Raw genomic sequence first — 22,295 nt, forward strand, 5'->3', positions numbered from 1 at the left:
TTCTGTGGCGTAATAACTGACCTACCTTGTGATAGATCTATGGATTGTGTTCACTCTGGGGCATGGATGCTCTGCTGAATCTGTAGAATTGAGAGGATTCCTTGCAACCAAAGGAAATTGATCATCCCCTTTCCCTCAATTGTCTCATTTCTCTGTCAGCACCAATGGATTTATAACAATAATTTCCCCTTCTAGAAGGTCTCCTACTTCCATGGTCTCTCTTTTAATGATTATATCCAAGTATTACATAAGGCGATGGTTCGTCTTATGTCCTAACACCTACTTGTCTGTTTAGGCAAGGTGGACATTATGCTGTCACTGTGTTTATATAGAAGAATGCTCATAGATGGAAGGGGCTTTTGGCACATGGATTATTGTGTCCTCAGTGATTCTGTGTTGGGTAGTGCTTGGGCCATTGATCACTGGCTGATTACATGTCTATGAGAAGAGGCCTTTGGCCAGTTTACTCTGGGTTGGAAAATAGGCTCAAGGAATTGCTGTGTTATGAAAGAAGCTTGTGATGTGTAGAAGCAGAGTCCCCGCACATTTCCTTGAAAAGCTGAATTTTTCTTTCTTTGAGCTGTCATGGAGTTGTTTTGGTTAAATTAATAATAAATGACTTCATCAATACAACATGCCTGATAAGGGTGGCCTTGGTTTTGAAGCTTCCTGGTTATATGTTCTGAGAGCTGGAGACAGTGTCTTCTTGGGTAATGTTATAGCTGTTTGCCTTTGCCTGTGATGTTTAACTGGAACATTAGTGCAGGCTTGTTCAGTGTACCAAAGAGTACTAATTCTTTTGAGCATTGGATACTTGGGAGGATGGCATGACAAACAACATACTGGATATTTCGACATGTAACTTTATTTTTAATATTTGATCTTTATGTATAGAGGTCGGAAAGTGGGTAGGTAATATGCAGAGGAGTATTTTGGGAAATTTATGTTAAATGTTTCAAACATGATGTAGTAGGAGTTACTTCAAGAGGATATGTGAAACCACTCATTACATAGGGTAATACATAAAGTTTCAGTTCAGAATCTTCAAGAACTACACTGGAAAACATGCTGGCTGCCTCTAGGTTTTTGGAGGATGTGGCTCCCAGAATTCCTTATCTTTGCTATTCTTCTTGGAGCCCCTGGGACTTGCAGTCAGACATTTTCTGGAGAGCCACAATATTCGCAGAACTAAGTATTTTCACTGGAACTTCATTCATTGTCCTTAACAAACATGACCATTATGCACAGTACTAGCACATGTAGGGATGTCTCTGCCTTTTCTGAAAGTGATTCTGACTGTGTAGCATATTTCACTCTTTCTGCTATTTCATTTCTATTGCCTCTCATATCCTGTGATTTTCTTTTCCTTTTTTCCATTTGGTTTTTCGTTGTGTTCTGTCCATTGGCCCTAGGAGCCTATGGCTTCCGAAGCCTTTTCCAAGCATTGTGGTTTGTAAAGGTAAAATTCTACTTACTGACAAATGTGACAAGAGTCTTCCTTTTTGAAAGAGTAATTTTGTGTGGACTCTTGTTGCCTTGGCTTGTGTTGATGGTGCTATCTCAATTAGCTAAGCAACCATTTCAGTCATTAAACAACTTCCTCTGTAGAATGTGTTTCCTTGAAATTGGCTTTTCCTCGTATCTATTATAACAGCATGTTGGTCAACCTACGTAATTGGGACACAGCATTGTCCTCAGACTGGGCATATCTTTTTTTTTTGCCCAAGGTGGCCACTCCAGCATTCATATTTTCTAAGATATTTGTTTAAACTGTTTTTCTACATACTTGAACCACTCTTTTTACAACATTCAGGGTTTCTTGATCTGCATTTTAGTCTGAGGATAAGGAAATCTGTTTCTTCTTCAGGATATCCAAAATAGGTATTTTTTTTTGTCATCTTAACTGAATAATTTGCATTGCTTTTTCAATCTCAATGTCACACCCTAGAGCTATTATACAGCCTTTCTTCAGAATTTTGCCTTGTCTCTTCTGACCTCTTGGTTCTAATAGTTAATGGTTAGTCAACATTATCAACCCGTTCCATTGCTGGTGATGAATTAAGCAACATAATGTTGTCCACAGCCTTTCTTTGATGTACTTTCATTGCTAATCCCATCACCCATATATGAAATGTACAAATACCATGGGGATGAAAAGCTTTTATTTTTCTCTGGCACATCTGTGTTCTGTATGAGAATGCCATCTCAGTTCATGGAAATGAATAGTAGCTTGCCTGAGCTTTGAGGAGATTCAGAGATTTCTGCAAAAACATGCCTCTATCCTGCCATAATACACTAACATGCAAATGCTCAGGTGACCTCTGAAAGAATAGCTATTTAGCTAAAGATGTCAGTGTGAATTATTTACTTCTTATTCATTAACTATATAGATGAATTTATAATGTGAGCATTTATTCTATTCTCTATGTTAACTTGATTTTGAGAATATTTTTTCTTTTTCATATTTTAGGTTAGGTGGGACTGTATCTGCATACAAGATAGTGCCAGATGAAATAGATGAAATTAAGGTATAGTATTTATTTTTGATCTTGCTTGGTAATTTAGTGGATCATTTTGTATATTGCATATGTTTTAATGTATATTTTAGTAAATATTGCTATAAGATATTTTGCTTCCACACTTTAAAAGCACCTTCCTTCCATTCATCCTGCCTTTCCTCCTTCCTTCTACAACTACTGCTACCATCACCAGTACTGCATGCCCAAATGCACAGTTATGCATATGAATTTAAGAAATGCCACTTTCAAAAATTACTGTGACATCCGGACAGTCTTTATAATTAATTAACAGCAGGATGAAAGAAATGATTTTTCATTTGTTGAAATCTCTTTTTATAGCAAATGTTAATTAATTGTTTTACTGCATTTCTACAGTCATGTGAATCAACCTGGTAAAACAATACAAAGACTTTCCTCTGAAATCTGCTTTTAATCCAAATAAAGCAATAAATATTCTTTATGTTTTTACTCTAAAATTATAATAGATTATCCAAGTTAAAAGGGTTTTTTCTAATAAACTTAATGACCCAAATGGTTGTTTAACATTAAAAACATTATTGGGGATATTTATCATAGAATCATAGAATAGTAGAGTTGGAAGAGACCTCATGGGCCATCCAGTCCAACCCCCTGCCAAGAAGCAGGAAATCGCATTCAAAGCACCCCCAACAGATGGCCATCCAGCCTCTGCTTAAAAGCCTCCAAGGAAGGAGCCTCCACCACAGCCCGGGGGAGAGAGTTCCACTGTCGAACAGCCCTCACAGTGAGGAAGTTCTTCCTGATGTTCAGGTGGAATCTCCTTTCCTGTAGTTTGAAGCCATTGTTCCGTGTCCTAGTCTGCAGGGCAGCAGAAAACAATCTTGCTCCCTCCTCCCTATGACTTCCCTTCACGTATTTGTACATGGCTATCATGTCTCCTCTCAGCCTTCTCTTTTGCAGGCTAAACATGCCTAGTTCTTTAAGCCGCTCCTCATAGGGCTTGTTCTCCAGACCTTTGATCATTTTAGTTGCCCTCCTCTGGACGCTTTCCAGCTTGTCAACATCTCCCTTCAACTGTGGTGCCCAGAATTGGACACAGTATTCCAGGTGTGGTCTGACCAAGGCAGAATAGAGGGGGAGCATGACTTCCCTGGATCTAGATGCTATACCCCTATTGATGCAGGCCAGAATCCCGTTGGCTTTTTTAGCTGCCGCATCACATTGTTGGCTCATGTTTAACTTGTTGTCCACGAGGACTCCAAGGTCTTTTTCGCACACACTGCTGTCAAGCCAGGCGTCCCCCATTCTGTATCTTTGATTTCCATTTTTTCTGCCGAAGTGAAGTATCTTGCATTTGTCCCTGTTGAACTTCATTTTGTTAGTTTCGGCCCATCTCTCTAGTCTGTCAAGATCGTTTTGAATTCTGCTCCTGTCTTCTGGAGTGTTAGCTATCCCTCCCAGTTTGGTGTCGTCTGCAAACTTGATGATCGTGCCTTCTAACCCTTCGTCTAAGTCGTTAATAAAGATGTTGAACAGAACTGGGCCCAGGACGGAGCCCTGCGGCACTCCACTTGTCACTTCTTTCCATGATGAAGATGACGCATTGGTGAGCACCCTTTGGGTTCGTTCGCTTAGCCAATTACAGATCCACCTAACCGTAGTTTTGTCTAGCCCACATTTTACTAGTTTATTTGCCAGAAGGTCGTGGGGGACTTTGTCGAAGGCCTTACTGAAATCCAGGTAGGCTACATCCACAGCATTCCCTGTATCGACCCAACTCGTAACTCTATCGAAAAAAGAGATCAGATTAGTCTGGCATGACTTGTTTTTGGTAAATCCGTGTTGACTATTAGCAATGACCGCATTTGTTTCTAAGTGTTCACAGACCACTTCCTTGATGATCTTTTCCAGAATCTTGCCTGGTATCGATGTGAGGCTGACCGGATGGTAATTGTTTGGGTCGTACTTTTTTCCCTTCTTGAAGATAGGGACCACATTCGCCCTCCTCCAATCTGCTGGGACTTCTCCCGTTCTCCAAGAACTCTCGAAGATAATTGCTAGTGGTTCTGAAATAACTTCCGCTAATTCCTTCAATACTCTTGGGTGTAGCTGATCTGGCCCTGGGGACTTGAATTCGTTTAGAGAGGCCAGGTGTTCTTGCAGAGGCCCTATCGCCTCCTTTTTCTTCCTTTTTCTACCAACGTAAGCAAAAAAGCCTTTTTTGTTGTTTTTTATGTCCCTGGCAAGCCTGAGCTCATTTTGCGCTTTAGCCTTGCGAACCTTTTCCCTACAGGTGTTGGCTATACGTTTGAATTCTTCTTTGGTGATTTCTCCCCTTTTCCACTTCTTGTGCATGTCACTTTTGAGCTTTAGCTCAGTTAGAAGTTCTTTGGACATCCATTCTGGCTTCTTTGCACTTGTCTTATTTTTCTTCTTTGTTGGCACTGTTTGCATTTGCGCCTTGAGTATTTCACTTTTGAAAAACTCCCATCCATCCTTAACTCCCTTGTTTTTTAATATTGGCGTCCATGGAATGCCACTCAGTAATTCCTTCATTTTTTGGAAGTCAGCTCTCTTAAAGTCGAGAATGCGTGTTTGACTTGTCTTAGTTTCAGCATTCCTTTGTATTGCAAACTGTAGGAGCACATGGTCACTTGCCCCTAAGGATCCAACCACTTCAACTGTATTGATCAGGTCTTCCACATTTGTTAAGATTAGATCAAGAGTTGCTGATACAGAAAACAAGTATTACATCTTAAGGTGTGTTCAGATAAAATGATGATCATAATTATAATATATTGTTTTTGTAAAATCATTTTAAATGTAGCCAAAATTGTTTTTTGTGTAAAGTGGAAATTACTTAATTTGAATCTAAGTCAAATAAAATTCCTATAAGACTGGTCATATATGTAGTGCTAAATATATGTAGTATCAAAATTTGTCTTCTACTACAATTGTTCTTTATAGTTTCAAAGTTTCACTGATGTACGCTAAGAAGGAATTTGGCTGTGATTGCTTTCCTATGTCCAGAATGGATCATTATTTTTCCACTATCTTTCCTCTCAGAGATGCTTTTCTTTCCTAAGGCAGTTCAAAGATATCAATATGCTGTGTCTCTCAAAAGAAACGGAAGATGCAGACAGACAGCAGGGCAGTCTGCCAGTTTCTTTAAAACAAGCATTTTCTTCTCAGCCACTACATGGGATTATTAGCTCACCCTGTAGCAATCTCATTTCCTGCTGTTAGTTTATCTTTATTGTCAGGAAAGTTTCACAGGTCCATACTTCTTCAAAGAACAGACTAGCTGAGCAGCATTAACAGAATACATCACTGTCCAGTGTTAAGATGAAGTGAATTTATATTTGTTTCCAATATTTTAACCTGCAGTTAAGAAATGTGTGTGGGGAGCCATGGGGAAAGGGAATTATAATAGAACCTGTAGCTATTAATATTCATTTGGTTATAGTTTTTTTCCCCCCTCTGTAAGAAGTCTGAGATGAATCAGATGTGTGAAATAAGATGATTATTTCTCTGAGTTCAGTCTTAAAATATTTTACAATCCTTTTAAAACTCACTCTTTATTCTGAAATTATCCATGATAAATGTTGGTTTATATCCAGGATCAGAAATGTATTGGCTAAGTACAGAAGAGTCTCACTTATCCAACACTCGCTTATCCAACATTCTGGATTATCCAACACATTGACTACAAAAGGAGAGATTAAGGAAAAGCATATTAAACATCAAATTAGGTTATGATTTTACCATGGACAGGCATGGTAAAATCATGAATCATCACTTTGAGTAAAATTGATGTAAAAAACCTGATGCTTTTACTTCAGATGTTCTTTTACACAGTCAAAGTTCATTTTATTGTGTAAGAGCTGCAATAGCATGGGAGAGTGGGACAATTTATGGTAAAAGCCCTTTAACATTTCTTTACATGTTTGTCTTGCTTTAACCCTTCCTCAGATGTTTTCACCTTTACTCATAGACCACCATAACTACATTTTTTAAAATATCACATCTGGTTTCTTCCATATAACCTCCAATTTATATTAATTTATATATCCTGGTATGTTTGCTGCTGAGAATGCCTCCATGGAAATCAGTTAATTTAAGGATAAGGCTACACAATTATAGCACTATACTTCACTTAAACTGCCATGACAACAACTTGTGGAATCTAGACTTGTAGTTCATGGAGAGTTTGTTAGAATAACAGCTGGAGAGCTCCTCTGGTGCCACACTAAACTACAGATGCCAGGAAACCGCAGGGTGTTTCCATATCAGTTAAAGTGGACTGCAGTATAGCCTTGTAATTGCACAATGTGAATAGCCTCTACATGTCACTGCATTTTTTTTTTATGGAGAATTTTCAAAAACTGTGGAAATCAGTGTCTGACAAGCCACTTTAGTCACCACTGGGTGCAAGAATGGGCCACAGATTTGATCCACCCATCAGTCTTTTTTTCCCTTTTCATTTTTTGGTGGCTTTATCATTATGACTGACGACATGTTCACTCCCTCCCTCCTCGTGTAAGAGATGAAATTGTTTTGTTTTAATCCAATATTTAAAATTGTCCCTAAATTGGAAGAGCACTTTGTTCTACTTGGAATCCCACTTCTGTGCTTTCTGGATACAGTTTTTCTCAAGTCCAAGAGACTTCAGTACTAAGGGAAGGTGAATGAAAAACGCCATTGTACTTTGGATCTAATCAAAGTCAGCATTAAATATATAGAATAGCCAGACCATTGAAATGCTTTATTGATGTTTTTAATTATTTCAAGCACTAATATTTTATGAAAAAAATCATGTTGTTGGACTCCCCAAGAATTTCAAGACCTTGTGTCTTTATTCTTAGTCTGGCCCTTTTCTACTCCTGCCGTCTGTTTCTATGGTAACAGGTGTGCTACAGAACATGATGGAGATAATTGAGTAGCAGCTAACAAGTGCTGTGATCAGGTGAATATCTCCTGAATGTATATATTTTCTGTCTGACTTAATGCATGCGTGTAAGTGTATTTATCCAGTCTTGCCTTTTTGTTTGTACAGTCTAATGTACATGGCATGTTCTGTAGTAAAAGGGAGGCTTACAAAAGTGCCACTGAAATAAACAGAACTATGGTGAAACTCAATTTATTTCAATAGTATTCAATTATTTCAGTGGAGTTTGGTTATTTGTTTATTTCTAGTTTCTTTGGGTTTTACTGTCTGTGGTGTTCATCCTTACTTCTTGTATGTTATAAAAACGGTAACTGAAAAATCCTTCACATCTGTTTTTATCTTAAGAGAATGCAGTGTTTGAAATATGGTACATTGGGTCTTGGGTGTAGAGAAGCTTGAAGTTTGAATAGTAATAAACACTGAATTTGTTTAGTTTTACAAAAAGGAACAATTAGTTTTTATCCAGTAATGAATTACATTCTGTGCTAATTTTAACATTTCCAAAATGAGAAGTGCTCAAATTGCTAATACTATTGAACTTTCAATTCCATTATTGTATTTATTTCACACCTTTCTTCTTAAATTGGGAGTCATAACAATACCCATTTTGTTCCATCAGTGAAAGTCAGGCTTCAGTTATACTTGCTAGATCAGAGCTTTCCAAACTTTTCATGTTGGTGACACACTTTTTAGACAAGCATCCTTTTGCAACGTGGTAATTCGGTTTTACTAGCAAACCTGAGGTTAAACCAACTCCTTATCAGAGTTTCATACAAAATGTAATGTAATGTAAAATAAAATACATAATATATATAAGTTTCATATTCTTTTTACTGTATCAATGAGATCTGGATTTTTTTTGTTTACACTTATGATCCTTGTGTAGTTTCTTCTATAGCCACTCTATGTGGTCCATCACAAACATCACTGTCAGTGTATTTTCTTTTTGTAATCCATTTTATAATAATAATAATAATAATAATAATAATAATAATAATAATAATAATAATAATAATAATAATAATGTGCAGTTTTCTGGCATTGTATATTTCTGCCGCTTCTGTGACTGTTCATTTGGGTTTTTATGATTCCGTAGCCCACTTGTCGATGGATGTCCAGAATCAGCAGCATCCACCGCGGTCCTTTTTATCCTGGGTGACGACCGAGCCAGTATAGACTTCGTTTTGGTTTGATTCTCCATAATGCTAATGGGTTAGGTGCTCTTTGTTCCATTCCTCCGCTGAGGCCTCTCTGGCTTGGTTGGACCTGCCGTTAGTTACATTACCGCCAGCACAGCCCTCAGCATCCTCGGAATGGTTAAGCCCCCCCACCACGTCAAGGTGGCACCAGCTGCAAAAGGCCACCCTGCTGGGATCTGCGCACATTATCCGAAAATACATCACACAGTCCTAGACACTTGGGAAGTGTTCGACTTGTGATTTTGTGATATGAAATCTAGCATATCTATCTTGTTTGCTGTGTCATAATAAAATAATAATACATTATTTCTACCCTGCCGCCATCTCCCAAAGATGACTTGGGGCGGCTTACAAAGCACTTGTAATGTAACAATACATACAGTGCAATAAATACAGATACATCAATAATAAAGGAGAACATAATTCACATCATCAATACATAAAACAATAACACTGTAAATCAATCAACCCTAAAATACATATCAATAAAATGTTATGGTAATTATAGACATAAAATGAATAACAACCATGAATACCAAATAACAATTTTAGTGGTAAATACTGCAACTGAATCAACAAATTGTGTAAATTATAAAAGTTATAAAAATGCCTACATTTGAGCAGCATGAGCACTCCACTTCTGTAGTGATTAAACCTCTCTGGAGGTTTTTAAACAGAGGCTGGAGGGTCATCCAGCAATGCTTTCTGCTTGGCTGAAGGTGGTTGGACTAAATGCCCTTTGGGGGTCTCTTCCAACTCTAGTGAAGTATAGACTGCCTTGGGAGTCCAGTGGAGTCTCCATCTACTGGAGTCATGCTTCTCCACCACCACCACCCCACCCCACAGACATGTACACTCAAGGGCCGCTGATCAAGAAAATTGAGGCTCTGTTACTGTCAGGTGCAATAGAACAAATCTCACTTCACATCACCCATCACAGGTTCTTCCCTTGGTACATTGTTACCAAGCAGGATAGGGGACTGCACCTTTTCCTCATCCTAAGGCAGGGGTGTGAAACACATTTTCATCAAGGGCCACATCAGCCTTGTTGTTATCTCCAAAGGGCCATTATTATTATTATTATTATTATTATTATTATTATTATTATTATTATTATTATCAACACAACGACGTTGTATGGCACAGCAAACAAGATAGATATGCTGGATTTCGTTTCGCAAAACCACAAGTCGAACACTTCCCAAGTGTCTAGGACTGTGTGATGTATTTTCTGATGATGTGTGCAGATCCCAGTAGGGTGGCCTTTTGCAGTTGGCAGATGGTGATTTTGTCAATGTCTATTGTTTCCAAATGCCGGCTGAGATCTTTTGGCACGGCACCCAGTGTGCCCATCACCACCGGGACCACCTGCACTGGTTTCTGCCAGAGTCTTTGAAGTTCAATCTTGAGGTCCTGATAGCGGCCGAGTTTTTCCTGTTGTTTTTCATCTATGCGACTGTCACCTGGGATGGCAACATCAATGATCCAAACCTTTTTCTTTTCCACAACTGTGATGTCTGGTGTGTTGTGTTCCAGAACTTTGTCAGTCTGGATTCGGAAGTCCCACAGTATCTTTGCGTGCTCATTTTCCAATACTTTTGCAGGTTTGTGATCCCACCAGTTCTTTGCTGCTGGGAGGTGGTACTTGAGGCATAAGTTCCAATGAATCATTTGGGCCACATAGTTGTGCCTCTGTTTGTAGTCTGTCTGTGCGATTTTCTTACAGCAGCTGAGGATATGATCAATGGTTTCGTCGGTTTCCTTGCACAGTCTGCATTTTGGGTCATCAGCTGATTTTTCAATCTTGGCCTTAATTGCATTTGTTCTGATGGCTTGCTCCTGGGCTGCAAGGATCAGGCCTTCTGTCTCCTTCTTCAGGGTCCCATTCGTGAGCCAGAGCCAGGTCTTCTCCTTATCAGCTTTTCCTTCAATTTTGTCAAGGAACTTTCCATGCAATGTTTTGTTGTGCCAGCTATCAGCTCTAGTTTGTAGTGCGGTTTTCTTGTACTGGTTTTTTGTCTGCTGTGCTTTGAGGAGTTTCTGATTTTTCACTTCAATCAAAGCAGGTTCTTCACTTTGCTTGACATATTCTGCCAGGGCATGTTCTTCTTCTTTGACTGCTTGTTTTACTTGTAAGAGTCATCTGCCCCCTGATCTTCTAGGCAGATATAGCCAGTCAACATCACTGCGAGGGTGCAGGGAATGATGAATGGTCATGAGTTTTCTTGTTTTTCTGTCCAACTTGTCCAGTTCCAACTGTTTATGATGTCCAGTTTATGATGCCAGAAGTATATCTTATGACAGGTATGGCCCAGGTGTTTATGGCCTTGATGGTGTTGCCTCCATTGAGCTTGCTTTTGATAATTTTTCTGACCCTTTGTGTGTATTCTTTACTGACCACAGTCTTCACATGTTCATGCTTGATGTTGTCCAGCTGTAATATGCCCAGATATTTATAGGCCTCTGGCTGGTGACACTTTATTGTTTGGCCATTGGGCATATTTATGCCCTCACTTTCAATGATTTTTCCCTTCTTCAATGCCACTGTCGAACATTTGTCCAAACCAAACTCCATACTGATATCAGTACTAAAAATTCAGACAGTGTTGGTCAGAGACTGGATTTTAGTTTCTGTTTTCCCATACAGCTTCAGGTCATCCATGTACATCAGATGTGAAATTTTGTTAGATTTCTTAGATGTTTGATAGCCAAGATTTGTTTTTTGTAAGATTGTTGACAGAGGGATCATGTTTTCAATGAAGGTGCCAACGTTTTTACAAATTCCGATGGCATCCAGGCACTTGATGATCATGCTGTGTGGGAGTGAGTAAAAGGCCTTTTTGTAGTCAATCCACGTCATGTGAAGATTAGCTTTTTGGCTTTTACAGTTCTCCAGAATCATTTTGTCAATCAATAACTGGTCTTTTGTGCCCCTGCTTTTCCATTTGTTGCCTTTCTGTTCATCTGGCAAGATGTTTTTTTCTTCCAAGATAGTCTTGAATTCTGTCAGCTATGATGCCAGTCAGTAGTTTAAACATAGTGGGCAGACAGGTTATTGGCCTGTAGTTTCCTGGTGCTGCTCCTTTTGCTGGATCCTTTTGTATCAGGTATGTTCTTCCAGTTGTTAGCCATTCACTGATACTTCCTTTCTGCAACATCTCATTGAATTGTTGGGCCATTTTTCCATGTAAACTAATCAAATGTTTGAGCCAAAAGCCATGAAGTTGATCACTACCAGGCGATGTCCAGTTTTTGACTTTTTGCGCTCGTTTGCTGATCATTTCAGTTGTTATTTCCATCTGTTCCGTTTTGTTCTGTGAGAATTTTCCTTCAAACTCCTTTATCCACCCAGCGTTTTTGTTGTAGTTCTTATTATTTCCCCAAAGTTCTTTCCAGAACTTCGTTGTTGCAGTTTTCTCTGGCTTTATGGTTACTGTGTCTGTTGTTTGGTTCAGACTGTGGTAGAACCGTCTTTGGTCTGATTGAAATAATTGATTTTCTCTGTACTGGATGATTCTGGCTTCATATCTTTCCATTTTTCTAGCTGTCGCTGTAATTTGTTCTTTCACAATTTCCAAAGCTTCTTCAATTTTTCTGGTGTTCAGCCAGTACTTTCTGATCAGGTATTGCTTGATTTTGTCATTCTTCAGTTTCTTCTCTTTCATATTTTTCAGGTTACTTGCATCTGATCTAGGTTTCTTGATTTTCAACTCTAGCTTGACCTTCCACTTTGGTTTTCCAGTCGATATTATTATTATTATTATTATTATTATTATTATTATTATTATTATTATTATTATTATTATTATTTATACCCTGCTTTATCTCCCCAAAGGAGACTCAAAGTAGCTTGCCATAAAAGCATTATTATACAATTTAAAATATGAAAAATTTCAAACATTAAAACAGAATTAAACACAAGCAGCATTTTAAAAAATCACAGTTAAAATCCATCAAAACAGAAAAAAACCACAGCACCCGCTGACTAGATCGATATCCTCATCTTTAAAAACCTGACTGAATAAAAAGGTTTAAGCCTACTGCCTGAAGAACAGCAGAGAGGGGGCCATTTTGGTTTTCCTTGCCGGGGAGTTCCAGAGTTGAGGGGCGGTCACCGAGAAGGCCCTCTCTCATGTTCCCACCAAGTGAGCTTGAGTTGGAAATTGGATCGAGAGAAGGGCCTCCCCTTTAATCTCAGGGCCCGAGCTAGTTTGTACAATGGGATGCGGTCAGCCAAATAGCCTGGACCTGAACCGTCTAGGGATTTAAACGTCATAACCAGCACTTTGAATTGTGCCGATAACAGACTGGCAGCTAGTGGAGCTGCTGCAATTGGGGGGGGGGGGGTTGGTCTGTTCCCTGTAGCCAGCTCCAGTGAGCAACCTGGCTGGAGCTCTTTTGAGCAGCTGAAATTTCCAAGCACTCTTCAGCATTATAGTAATCCATATGGGATGTAATTAAGGCATATACCACCATGGCCAGATCTGGCTTCATCGAGGAAAGGGGGGAGTTGGCGCATATTTTTAAAGTTTTAATTGTGTAAAGGCCCTCCCAGCCACTGCAGAAACCTGGGCTTCCAGGTTCAATGCAGAGTCCATGAGGACCCCCAAACTGAGAACCTGTATCTTCAGGGGGAGTGTGACTCCATCCAGCACAGGCTGGATTCCTATTCCCTGGTCTGCCTTCCGACTCACCAGTAGAACCTGTCTTGTCTGGATTAAGTTTCATTTTATTTGCCTGTGATGAGTCATGGGCCATGTAGTCCCGTTCATGGCACTGTAGTCCCAGATGAAGAGGAGAACTTGGGTTTTTCACCGTCTCAGTCAGAATTGGAACCTTCCCAGCCAGATTTGGGAACCTTGCACCTGCAAGAGATTTGTCTTCCAGAAATCTGTCAAACAAGCCCTGAGTCTAAATCTCCTGTGTTTTCTCGCCACGAGTTTTGTAAACAACAGAGAGGAGTTCAAGCGGCCTCTCGTAGGAGTGCTAGGATAGCTGCTAAGAATTCAGCTGATTAAGCCTGCTTTCCATGGGAAACCTTAAGGAGTCATGCATCTGGACTCAGAGATTAGCTTTCGTTTCTGGTTCCCCAGAGAACTGCTCTTTGGTGGGAAAACTAGACCCTATTTAGGTGTTTTACCCACAAAGGGATTTTGCGGAGTCAATTCGTCAGCTACTGGAGTAAGTTGTGTGTGGACAGCGCGCTCCGTTTCCAAGCCTCGTTCCTGTTTCAAGCCTTGTTCCTGATTCCAAGCCTTCGCTCCGTTTCCAAGCCTTCGTTCCCGTTTCCAGCCTTGTTTACCTCCACGGACCTTGCCTTGTTTTCCGGATTTTGCCAAGTAATTCCACAGATCTTGTTCTCGCTCCTCGTTCCTTGTTGCCTTGTTGCCTCATGGGCTAAAGGACCTTGTCATCTCCCCTCACTTTGCCTGGCAAAGTGAGTGTTTCGGTTATTGGATTACAACTTTGGACCTTAATATTTTATATTGGACATTGTTTCTTTGGACTAATTTTGACCTTTCCTGAAAGGTCTACTTCTGAACTATTTCATACACTTGCTTTTATTAACTTTATATATTTCCTTAATAAAGATATTAGATAGATTCTGGCCTCTGTGTATGGTTATTGGTGCTCTGCAGCCTGGGTCGTGACATTGCCCTTCTAAGGAGGAGACATTGACCACCACCTTCACCCACTCTGTCAGTCCCCCTCTGACCTATTTGATTAGCCAGGAAGGGCAAGGATCTAGAATACATGTGGTAGCTCTCACCTCTCCAAGAATTCTGTCAACATCCTCAGGCTGCACAAATTGAAAGGAACCCATCAACACTGGCCAAAGTTACATCTATTGGAACTGTATCAATAGCAGCATCCAAGTCAGAATGGATCTGAGCGACTTTATCTGAAAGTGCTGTGCAAATTCTTTACAGCGGGATGTTAAATTATCAGGGATGTCTCCTTGTAGTAGCCCTCTGACCACTCAAAACAGCTTAGCTGGACGGTTCCTTGCAGATGCAATGGTGGCAGCAAGAAACAATTTCTCTGCTGCCTCCATTGCTATGGAGTAGCCTTTCAAATACGCTATAGTCAGATTCGCTTCGAGTTCTCCACCAGCATCACTCTAATCTCCATCTCACTTGCTTCATCACCGCCAACTCTTTGGAAAACCAAGGCACTGGTTTAGCTCTGCTCCATGAGAGAGGGTGTTCAGGAGTGATTGTGTCCACCTCCCTCGCCATTTCCCATTCCAGAGGTCAGCCAGAGCTTACACAGAATAGCCTGCCAAGGTGGCAAGAAAATCCCCAAGAGCCACCAGGAATCCATCCAGATCCATGGATTCCTTTGGTGGACCGTCTTCATTGGTCCCCCACCACAGCGGAGGTTCTGATTAGTCCATGACAATGGAACTGTGACCAGTCCAAAGTGTATCCCATAGCATGGGTAGGGCAGGGCACTGCTTGGGACAGACCCATGGTTGTCATGCCACTGCCAACAAAGCAGTCTCAGCATGGATGTTGAAGTCTCCCAGCACTATTATTCGCTGAGACTCCAATGCCAACCTCGAGACCACCCCGGCTAGCTCAGGAAGAAAGAGTGTTGAGCAGTGGGCTGGGTGGTACACCAACAGAATCTCTATCCTGTTCCGGTTACCCACCTTTAGGTAAATACACTCAAACGCTGCTGGGATATGGTACCTGGTCAGGGGGATGGAATCATGATAGACCACTGCAACTCCACCTCCCCACCCCCAGGCCTTGCTTGCTGCTGCACAGAGAATCCTAGTGGGCAGAGATGAGAGAGATTAACCCTGCCAGTCTCATCCAGCCAAGTCTCTGTGATACAAACCAGGTCAGCATGTGCATCCAGAATCAAGTCCTGGATGGCAGTTGTTTTTCCATTTACTGACCTGGCATTCAACAGCAGTACATTCAACCTAGGGGGGGGGGGGGCTGTCACTCTGGTTATCTAAGCTATTAGATATAGAAGACAGTTTGGAGGCAATAAGCGCTTTATTTCTCTCCCCGCTTTCTTGGTACTGTACCTGTCTCCCCCTTCCGCATCTCCACCTGCCCTGTATGACTGCCCTGTATTGACTGCCCCACAAATCCAGGAACTCACTTTCTCCTTAGAAAAATACTTCCTTCTTGTATGGGGCAGGCTAACAATAGGCAAGTAAAACCCCTATATGAAATCAGGCATGCAGTTGTTAAAAGCAAGATAATAGGTCCTCGCCCTGTTGCCGCCCCCGAAGTGGCTCCCCTAAAGCGGTGAGCGACGCCAGTGGTGATCCCACCTGTGGCCACCCTGCCCCCACAGGCATGCTCCTTTTTTCTCTAGTCAGGTGGTAAGCAGGTACAGCGAGTCCAGACCTTGCCTTCAGTCAGAGTCTGAGTTTATGAACAGCCAGTCTTCTGCAACAGAAGTTGAAGCTGCCTCCTCCTTACAAGCTTCTTGCTGGTGATCCCACTGGCTCTTCTAGATGCTTATGTTCAGGCCCGCACAAGCATGTACAGAGAATCCATGGATAGAGAAGGCAACAATAATTTTTTTACATCATGTTTGGTGGTTTTTAGTTTTTGCCCAATTAGGGTCCCCAGATGTTATTGAACAACAGCTCCTATCACTTTTGATTGTCCGTCATGCATACTGGGGATAATGGAAATTAGAATCCAATAGCACTTGTGACTAATGTTGAGGAAAGATTAAAGGACATTTTAAATTCAGATATCATATCCGCAATCCTTGTATTTGAATTCAAAGCCCACTATCTTGACTAATCAGAACAAACTGCAGTCTCCCAGATGTTACTATATCACAACTTACATCCTCTCCAGTCATGATGTTTAGTGATGAGAAATATAGGAGTTGTAGGACAGCACCTTTCTGGATTCGGTCTGCGGGCCTTGAGTTTGACACATGTGTCTTAAGGGATCTTAGAGGGCACAGATTCATAACTCCCTACAGGTTCAAGATGGTCACCCTCAAGTTGGTCACCCACTCCATCAGTTTACCACTTAATATAGGAAAGGCTGATACAGAGCTCTGGTTCACCAAGTGATTTCTGTTTTGCAATGCCCATCACTATGACAGAAAGTAGAAAAATTCCTGGCTTTCTTCCAGGGCAAGGACAGACTGCTGACCTTTTTGGACCTACGACACATTTTTTTTTCTTCCTCCTTTCCCCAGGGGAGGCTGGTCTGTCTGTTGTTCTCCTTGCATATCCATCCACTAGCTACAATATAAACCATTTTCAAATCACCTGATGCTCACAGAGCATCACCAACATACATCCAAAGGGAGCAGTTGTACTAAACAAATTGTAAAATGGCTTAAAACAAACCAAAAATAAAGGTAAAACAGAACAAGAAATGACCAGGTGCTTTGTTGTATTGTTGCTTGCTTGTTAGTATGGTATGAACACTGGCTTTCATCCCTGGTACAATTGCTCACTCCTACTTTAAATGTATGTTTAGAACCAAACATTAAAACTAGAATAATTGATTCCGCTTCTAAACTGGATTACTCCTCAAATCAGAGGGCAGTCAAGATTATGTTCCTCATGGGGAACCAGAAATAGCTTTAATCATGTATACCATATTCTGCAGAGCAGGAAAGCCTTTGTAAATAATTTTGTATCCTTTGTTTGAAATGAGTTTTCATTTTTTTATTTAATAGAATTTACTATAGAGCTGCATGCCAAGTATGAAGCAATGACTCTTTAATTAGATTGTGCATCCTGTTAAATTCTTGAACTCTTGCTTTTGGCTATAATTTATTCCAAATGAAACTGAAACAATTAAATTTATCTCTTTTTATCAGGCTCAAAGCCCTCCATTATTTTAAATCAAGCTCTTAAACTCCTAAAGGAATAGGTAGTCATTGAATAATAATCGAAAAGGGGATCATTTTGCATTCTTTTACTCAAACCAAAGTTATATTTTGGTTGTACATTGGGATATTTTTGATGTGAACAAAATCAACCTTTATACTTGACATTCATCAACCTTGCAAAGGCCTTTGACACCGTGAATTGTAATGTTCTCCAGCCATCCTCTTGAAAATAAAATGCTCTGTTAAATTTGTGAACATCCTGCGGCTCCTTCATGATGACATGAAGGCAACAGTCCTGGAGAGCAATGGCGCCCAAAGTAACCCATTTTAAGTGGGATCAAGTGTCAAACAGGGATGCGTTATTGCCCCAATCTTATTTTCCATCTTCATAACTATGATTCTACACCTTGTTGACGGGAAGCTCCCCACCGGTGTGGAAATCACATAACAGACAGATGGTGAGCTTTGTAACCTCAGGAGGCTGCAAGCCAGAAGTAAGGTCACAACAAGTTCTGTTACAGAACTCCAATATAATGTAGTCTGTGCTCATTCAGAGGAAGACCTACAAGCCACTTTAAACACCTTTGCAGAAGCGTATGAAAAGCTTGGCCTCTCACTTAACATCAAGAAAGTCAAAGTGCTCTACTAGCAGGCACAAACTAATCCCTCTTCAATGCCAGAAAAAAGCTTAAAAGCATCATGCTAAAAAATGTTGACCATTTATGCTACTAGCTAGCAGAATTTAGATTGACTGATGTTGGAAAAGACTTATGAAAATTTAACATGCATAGGGTTGACAACGAGTAGCTTGAGAAAGTAAACCTTCACAAAGTTCTGGAGGTAGTCAAATGGGAAGATAATGAAATGAGCTCATCACTTCTAAAACAGGAATTTTAAGGTACATAAATAGCTTGATATTCTGGAAAAGGTTATTCTGTGTGTCTCTTTCTTTCTGCATGATGTGTGTCTATGTGTGCGTGCGCACACGCACACACACTCCGTAGCCCCAAGGGGTTTCCATGAATTTCACAGTTCTAAAAATGACTCATGATTGTGTAGGGAGATTTCTATTCTTATGAAGATGTAGATGTTTTCATAGATGAAAGCGCCACTTAGTGTCTGATTTAAACAACACAGTAACAGCTGGGGACATGGTTACCCATATTAAAACTACAATGATGCTAATTTTAGTGTAAAGCTTCTGTGTCTGCATATTGAAGTTTGATAAAATGTTCCAAGAGTGTGTTCCTTCAACATTTTGCTTCATATGTGCACAGTATTTTCATATTACTTTCTTTGGAGGCTTTAAACATTGGCCAGTATCCAAAGGGGTGTGCTTTCTGTTTCATTTATGCAGAAGAGGTTATTTGTCCCCCTTTCACACTGCAATGTCTTTTATCCCCTGAAAATCTGATTCTAAATCAATCATGGTGTATTTTTTGTAATAATATTTATACACAGGGGATTAAAACAAGCAAATTGCTGGCTTAACCTCTTTCCACATTAGTGGTTGTGCCACAAACAGCAATGTCAAGAGTATTCAGTATTTTACTGCAGGGAGTGGACATAAAGAATAGGTTCAAAAATGTAAAGGCAAAAAACTTTATCATACAATTTCGCATGGTGAAAGATTTTGTATGTGAGAAACTCCTTCTAGGTATGTTTCACAGCTGTATCTGCCTGAATGTCTGAACATTAATTCAACATTGCCAATTAGCTCCAGACTATCATAGTACTTGGATGGGAGACCACTAATAAATGACAAGTTCTGTAGACTATATTTCAGAAGGAGATACTGACAAAAACTGCCTTTGATTATTCTTTACCTATGAAACAACTGTAATATATCAACAGCTTTTTTTTTCCGTGTCAGGAGCAACCAGAGTTGCTTCTGGATTGAGAGAATTGGCCGTCTGCAAGGACGTTGCCTAGGGGACGCCCGGGTGTTTTAATGTTTTTACCATCCTTATCAACAGCTAACTGGAAGACACACACATTGAAGAAAGAATGGGAGACAATATTCACTGATTTTCCCTTCCTTCTACATTTGCCAGTTATAACCTCAAGATACCTGGAACTGCTATTGTATTTATGCTCTTTTTTAAATAGCTGTATGACTACTGTATCTTTATACTATGCTGTAAGTCACCTTGAGTAGTTTTTAGTTAAATGGAAAAGATTGATATATATTATCTAAAATCAATAAATGGACATAAGAGTAGAGGAGGATTATCAACAAAATAGTAGTAGCAAAAAGCCACAGGATGAAATGAAACAGCCAGGAAGAAACATATAAAGAGTTGAAAGAAGTAGAGCCAATAACAGAGCCCAGCATGGACCTTAATTGGAAGTGGAACAGAAGTTTGTTTTTTTAAAGCCAAAAAACAAAATAGAGATCATAGGATAATGATTTATAAGGTGGAGTTTTTGCCTTTGTTTCTTCTTGTGAATCTTTATATTGAACTATTAATATATGTGTAATTTAATTTGTAATAAAATACTTCAAAAATAAATGTAGGTTAATCATCCTTTTATATTGAATTTTGAAATCTGAAATGCTCTGAAATCTGAAATTCTCCCCAGGAATGACTGAAATAGTAGTGACACCTTTACTTTCTGATGGTTCTGTGTGTACAAACCTTATTTCATATGCAATTTTTAAAACATAATATTCTATAAAATTTCCTTTAGGTTATATGTATAAGGTGTTTAAAAATATACAGTACATACTCATGATGTATAGGTCAACCACATGTTTAAAATTTGAGGACATGTTTTAAGGTGAAAATTATGGATTTTGATATTCCCACCACTTTCCTACCCAGGCATTCAAAAAGGTCATAAGCAGCACCACAGCTGGAGAATAAAGGGAGTTTTGTCTTTTTTTAGATTCTCCTGGGATGGAGTAAGCTCTTTCCTTTCGCCACTCAGAGAAGGAGATGGTAATTTTCTTGGTAAGAGTTAAGGTACATTACTCACACTTATCCATGGATAAGTTGATCTCGGTTTTGGGAGTTGATTTTTTTGGACTACAATTTTCTAGACTTACACATGACTTAAGTGCCATCTCCCCTGATATCTTATTATGAAGTAATATGCAAATACAGGTATTCCACAATTTTTAAAAACCCAAACACTTGTGGTCCCAAGTATTTCAGATAAGGGATACTGAACCTGTACTTTGAAATCAGTTCTGTTGATACAGGTTAGCATGACAAGATCTATTTGAACACTTGTAGCTATATGGCAATAGGTTATACTTCTAAGAATGTATGATTATATATTCAAGCTTTATAGAACGAAACACATCAACTGAATGCATTCCAGTATGGCTTCAGGTCTTGTAATGAATAGAAAGTACTGTGGGAGCTTTAGTTGATGAGCTACACTGGTAACTAGTTCATTTCTTATTGGGTATACTGCATAGCAGAGAATTAAATATGTTTTAAAAACCTATTAAAATCTCATTATCCTTATTTCTTGTTACACTTGAATGATACAATGCAGGTGTTACTGATGAAGATTGAAACCAGCAGAGAAAATAATTACTTGGTCATATTGAACCATTTTTTCATGCAGTTAGTGTGGACTGATTTAACTGAATTGGCAATAAAGACTTTCATGCAAAGAGCAAAATACCTTGCATTGCTGCATACTCTTTTTACATTGCGATTCTATGTCTTCATGTTTTTCAGCTGATGGCAAGATCCAGTGGTATCTCAAACCATTAGAATCATTGCTCCCCTCCAGCCTTCCCAGTAGTACTCCAGTGTAGCCAAAACATGCTCCAGAAAATTTCTAGCACTGTAGAGCAGAGTTTTGGATGTATGCGGCAGCAGGGGCGGGGGGGGGGGGGTGGTGGTGGAGGAATCACTATGGAAAATGTATGATCCAGCAGAAGTACATCACTGAATCTTTTTGTTTGTTTTTTCTTAAGCTGAGCACCAAACTATCTATAGCTGCTGCTAACTGATAATGGTTGTTTGTCCTGTAGCCTTTTTGTCATATCCTTGAAATCTGGAGTTAAAAGAGAAATTACGTGCAGAAATCCATGAGGAAAGAAAGTCTTGTTAACATCTATTAGCAATCTATTCTTAAATACTGGAGTTATTTTATTGTGTAGCAATCTATAATTACTGTTTTATCCTAAAATGTTCAAGAAATAATCATAGAGCTGTGTGTCAGATGCTTGCAAACCTGCTGGGCCATTTAATTGATTTATTTTTAATTGTTTGAAAATGAAATTGTGAGTGGGAAATCTAAAGGTTAAATAGCTTGCTTTGTTTGGTGTAATACAATGGTCTCTGAAACAATATTCTGATAAACATACTTTGTGTGGCCAGTTTAGTACTATATTTCATTGTATTATAAATCACACATTTTCCCCTCTTTTGACTAGAGAAAGGGGATGCAACTATTATGGGATGCAAAAAACTGCCTTTAATTCTTTGGTCTCTGTTTATTTTTTTTAAAAAAACTGCCTTACTTCCAAGGAGGAAGAGGAATGATCCAGACCCAAACAAACAGCTAAGTTTCTGTTTGTTTTGTTTTTGAACTGCCTTCCCTTGGAGGAAGGAGTGAAGATACAAGGTCAAAAAAAATCCTTTAAAAAACTGCCTTGCCATCAGATAAAGAAGGGAGGAAGGAAGAATCAGAGCCCCTAACAGCTATGAGAAGATTACATAAAGAAATGCTAGAAGACAATTTTAGAGGTAAAAAGGGGGTGTTGTTACTCAGTGAATTACGGCATGTTCATAAAGCAATCTTATAAGTCAGAGCATACCGGTACTGAAATTTTCACTGCCCTTCCAGACTCTT

The 22,295-nt window shown here is 39.6% G+C and overlaps 1 protein-coding gene across 31 annotated transcripts in view; it reads left to right on the forward strand.

The window, feature by feature from the left end:
- The window catches only part of gphn (gephyrin), a 334,022-nt gene that overhangs the window by 94,322 nt on the left and 217,405 nt on the right, over positions 1 to 22,295 (forward strand). For all 31 annotated transcript variants that reach the window (XM_062968004.1, XM_062968007.1, XM_062968014.1 and 28 more), the window contains one exon: positions 2,471 to 2,528. In XM_062968004.1, the coding sequence (XP_062824074.1) occupies positions 2,471 to 2,528 (58 nt within the window). Of the gene's footprint in view, positions 1 to 2,470; positions 2,529 to 22,295 lie in introns of those variants that run through there.

The sequence above is a fragment of the Anolis carolinensis genome, chromosome 1 (assembly GCF_035594765.1).
Source record: "Anolis carolinensis isolate JA03-04 chromosome 1, rAnoCar3.1.pri, whole genome shotgun sequence".
In the NCBI taxonomy this organism is placed as follows: Eukaryota; Metazoa; Chordata; class Lepidosauria; order Squamata; family Dactyloidae; genus Anolis; species Anolis carolinensis.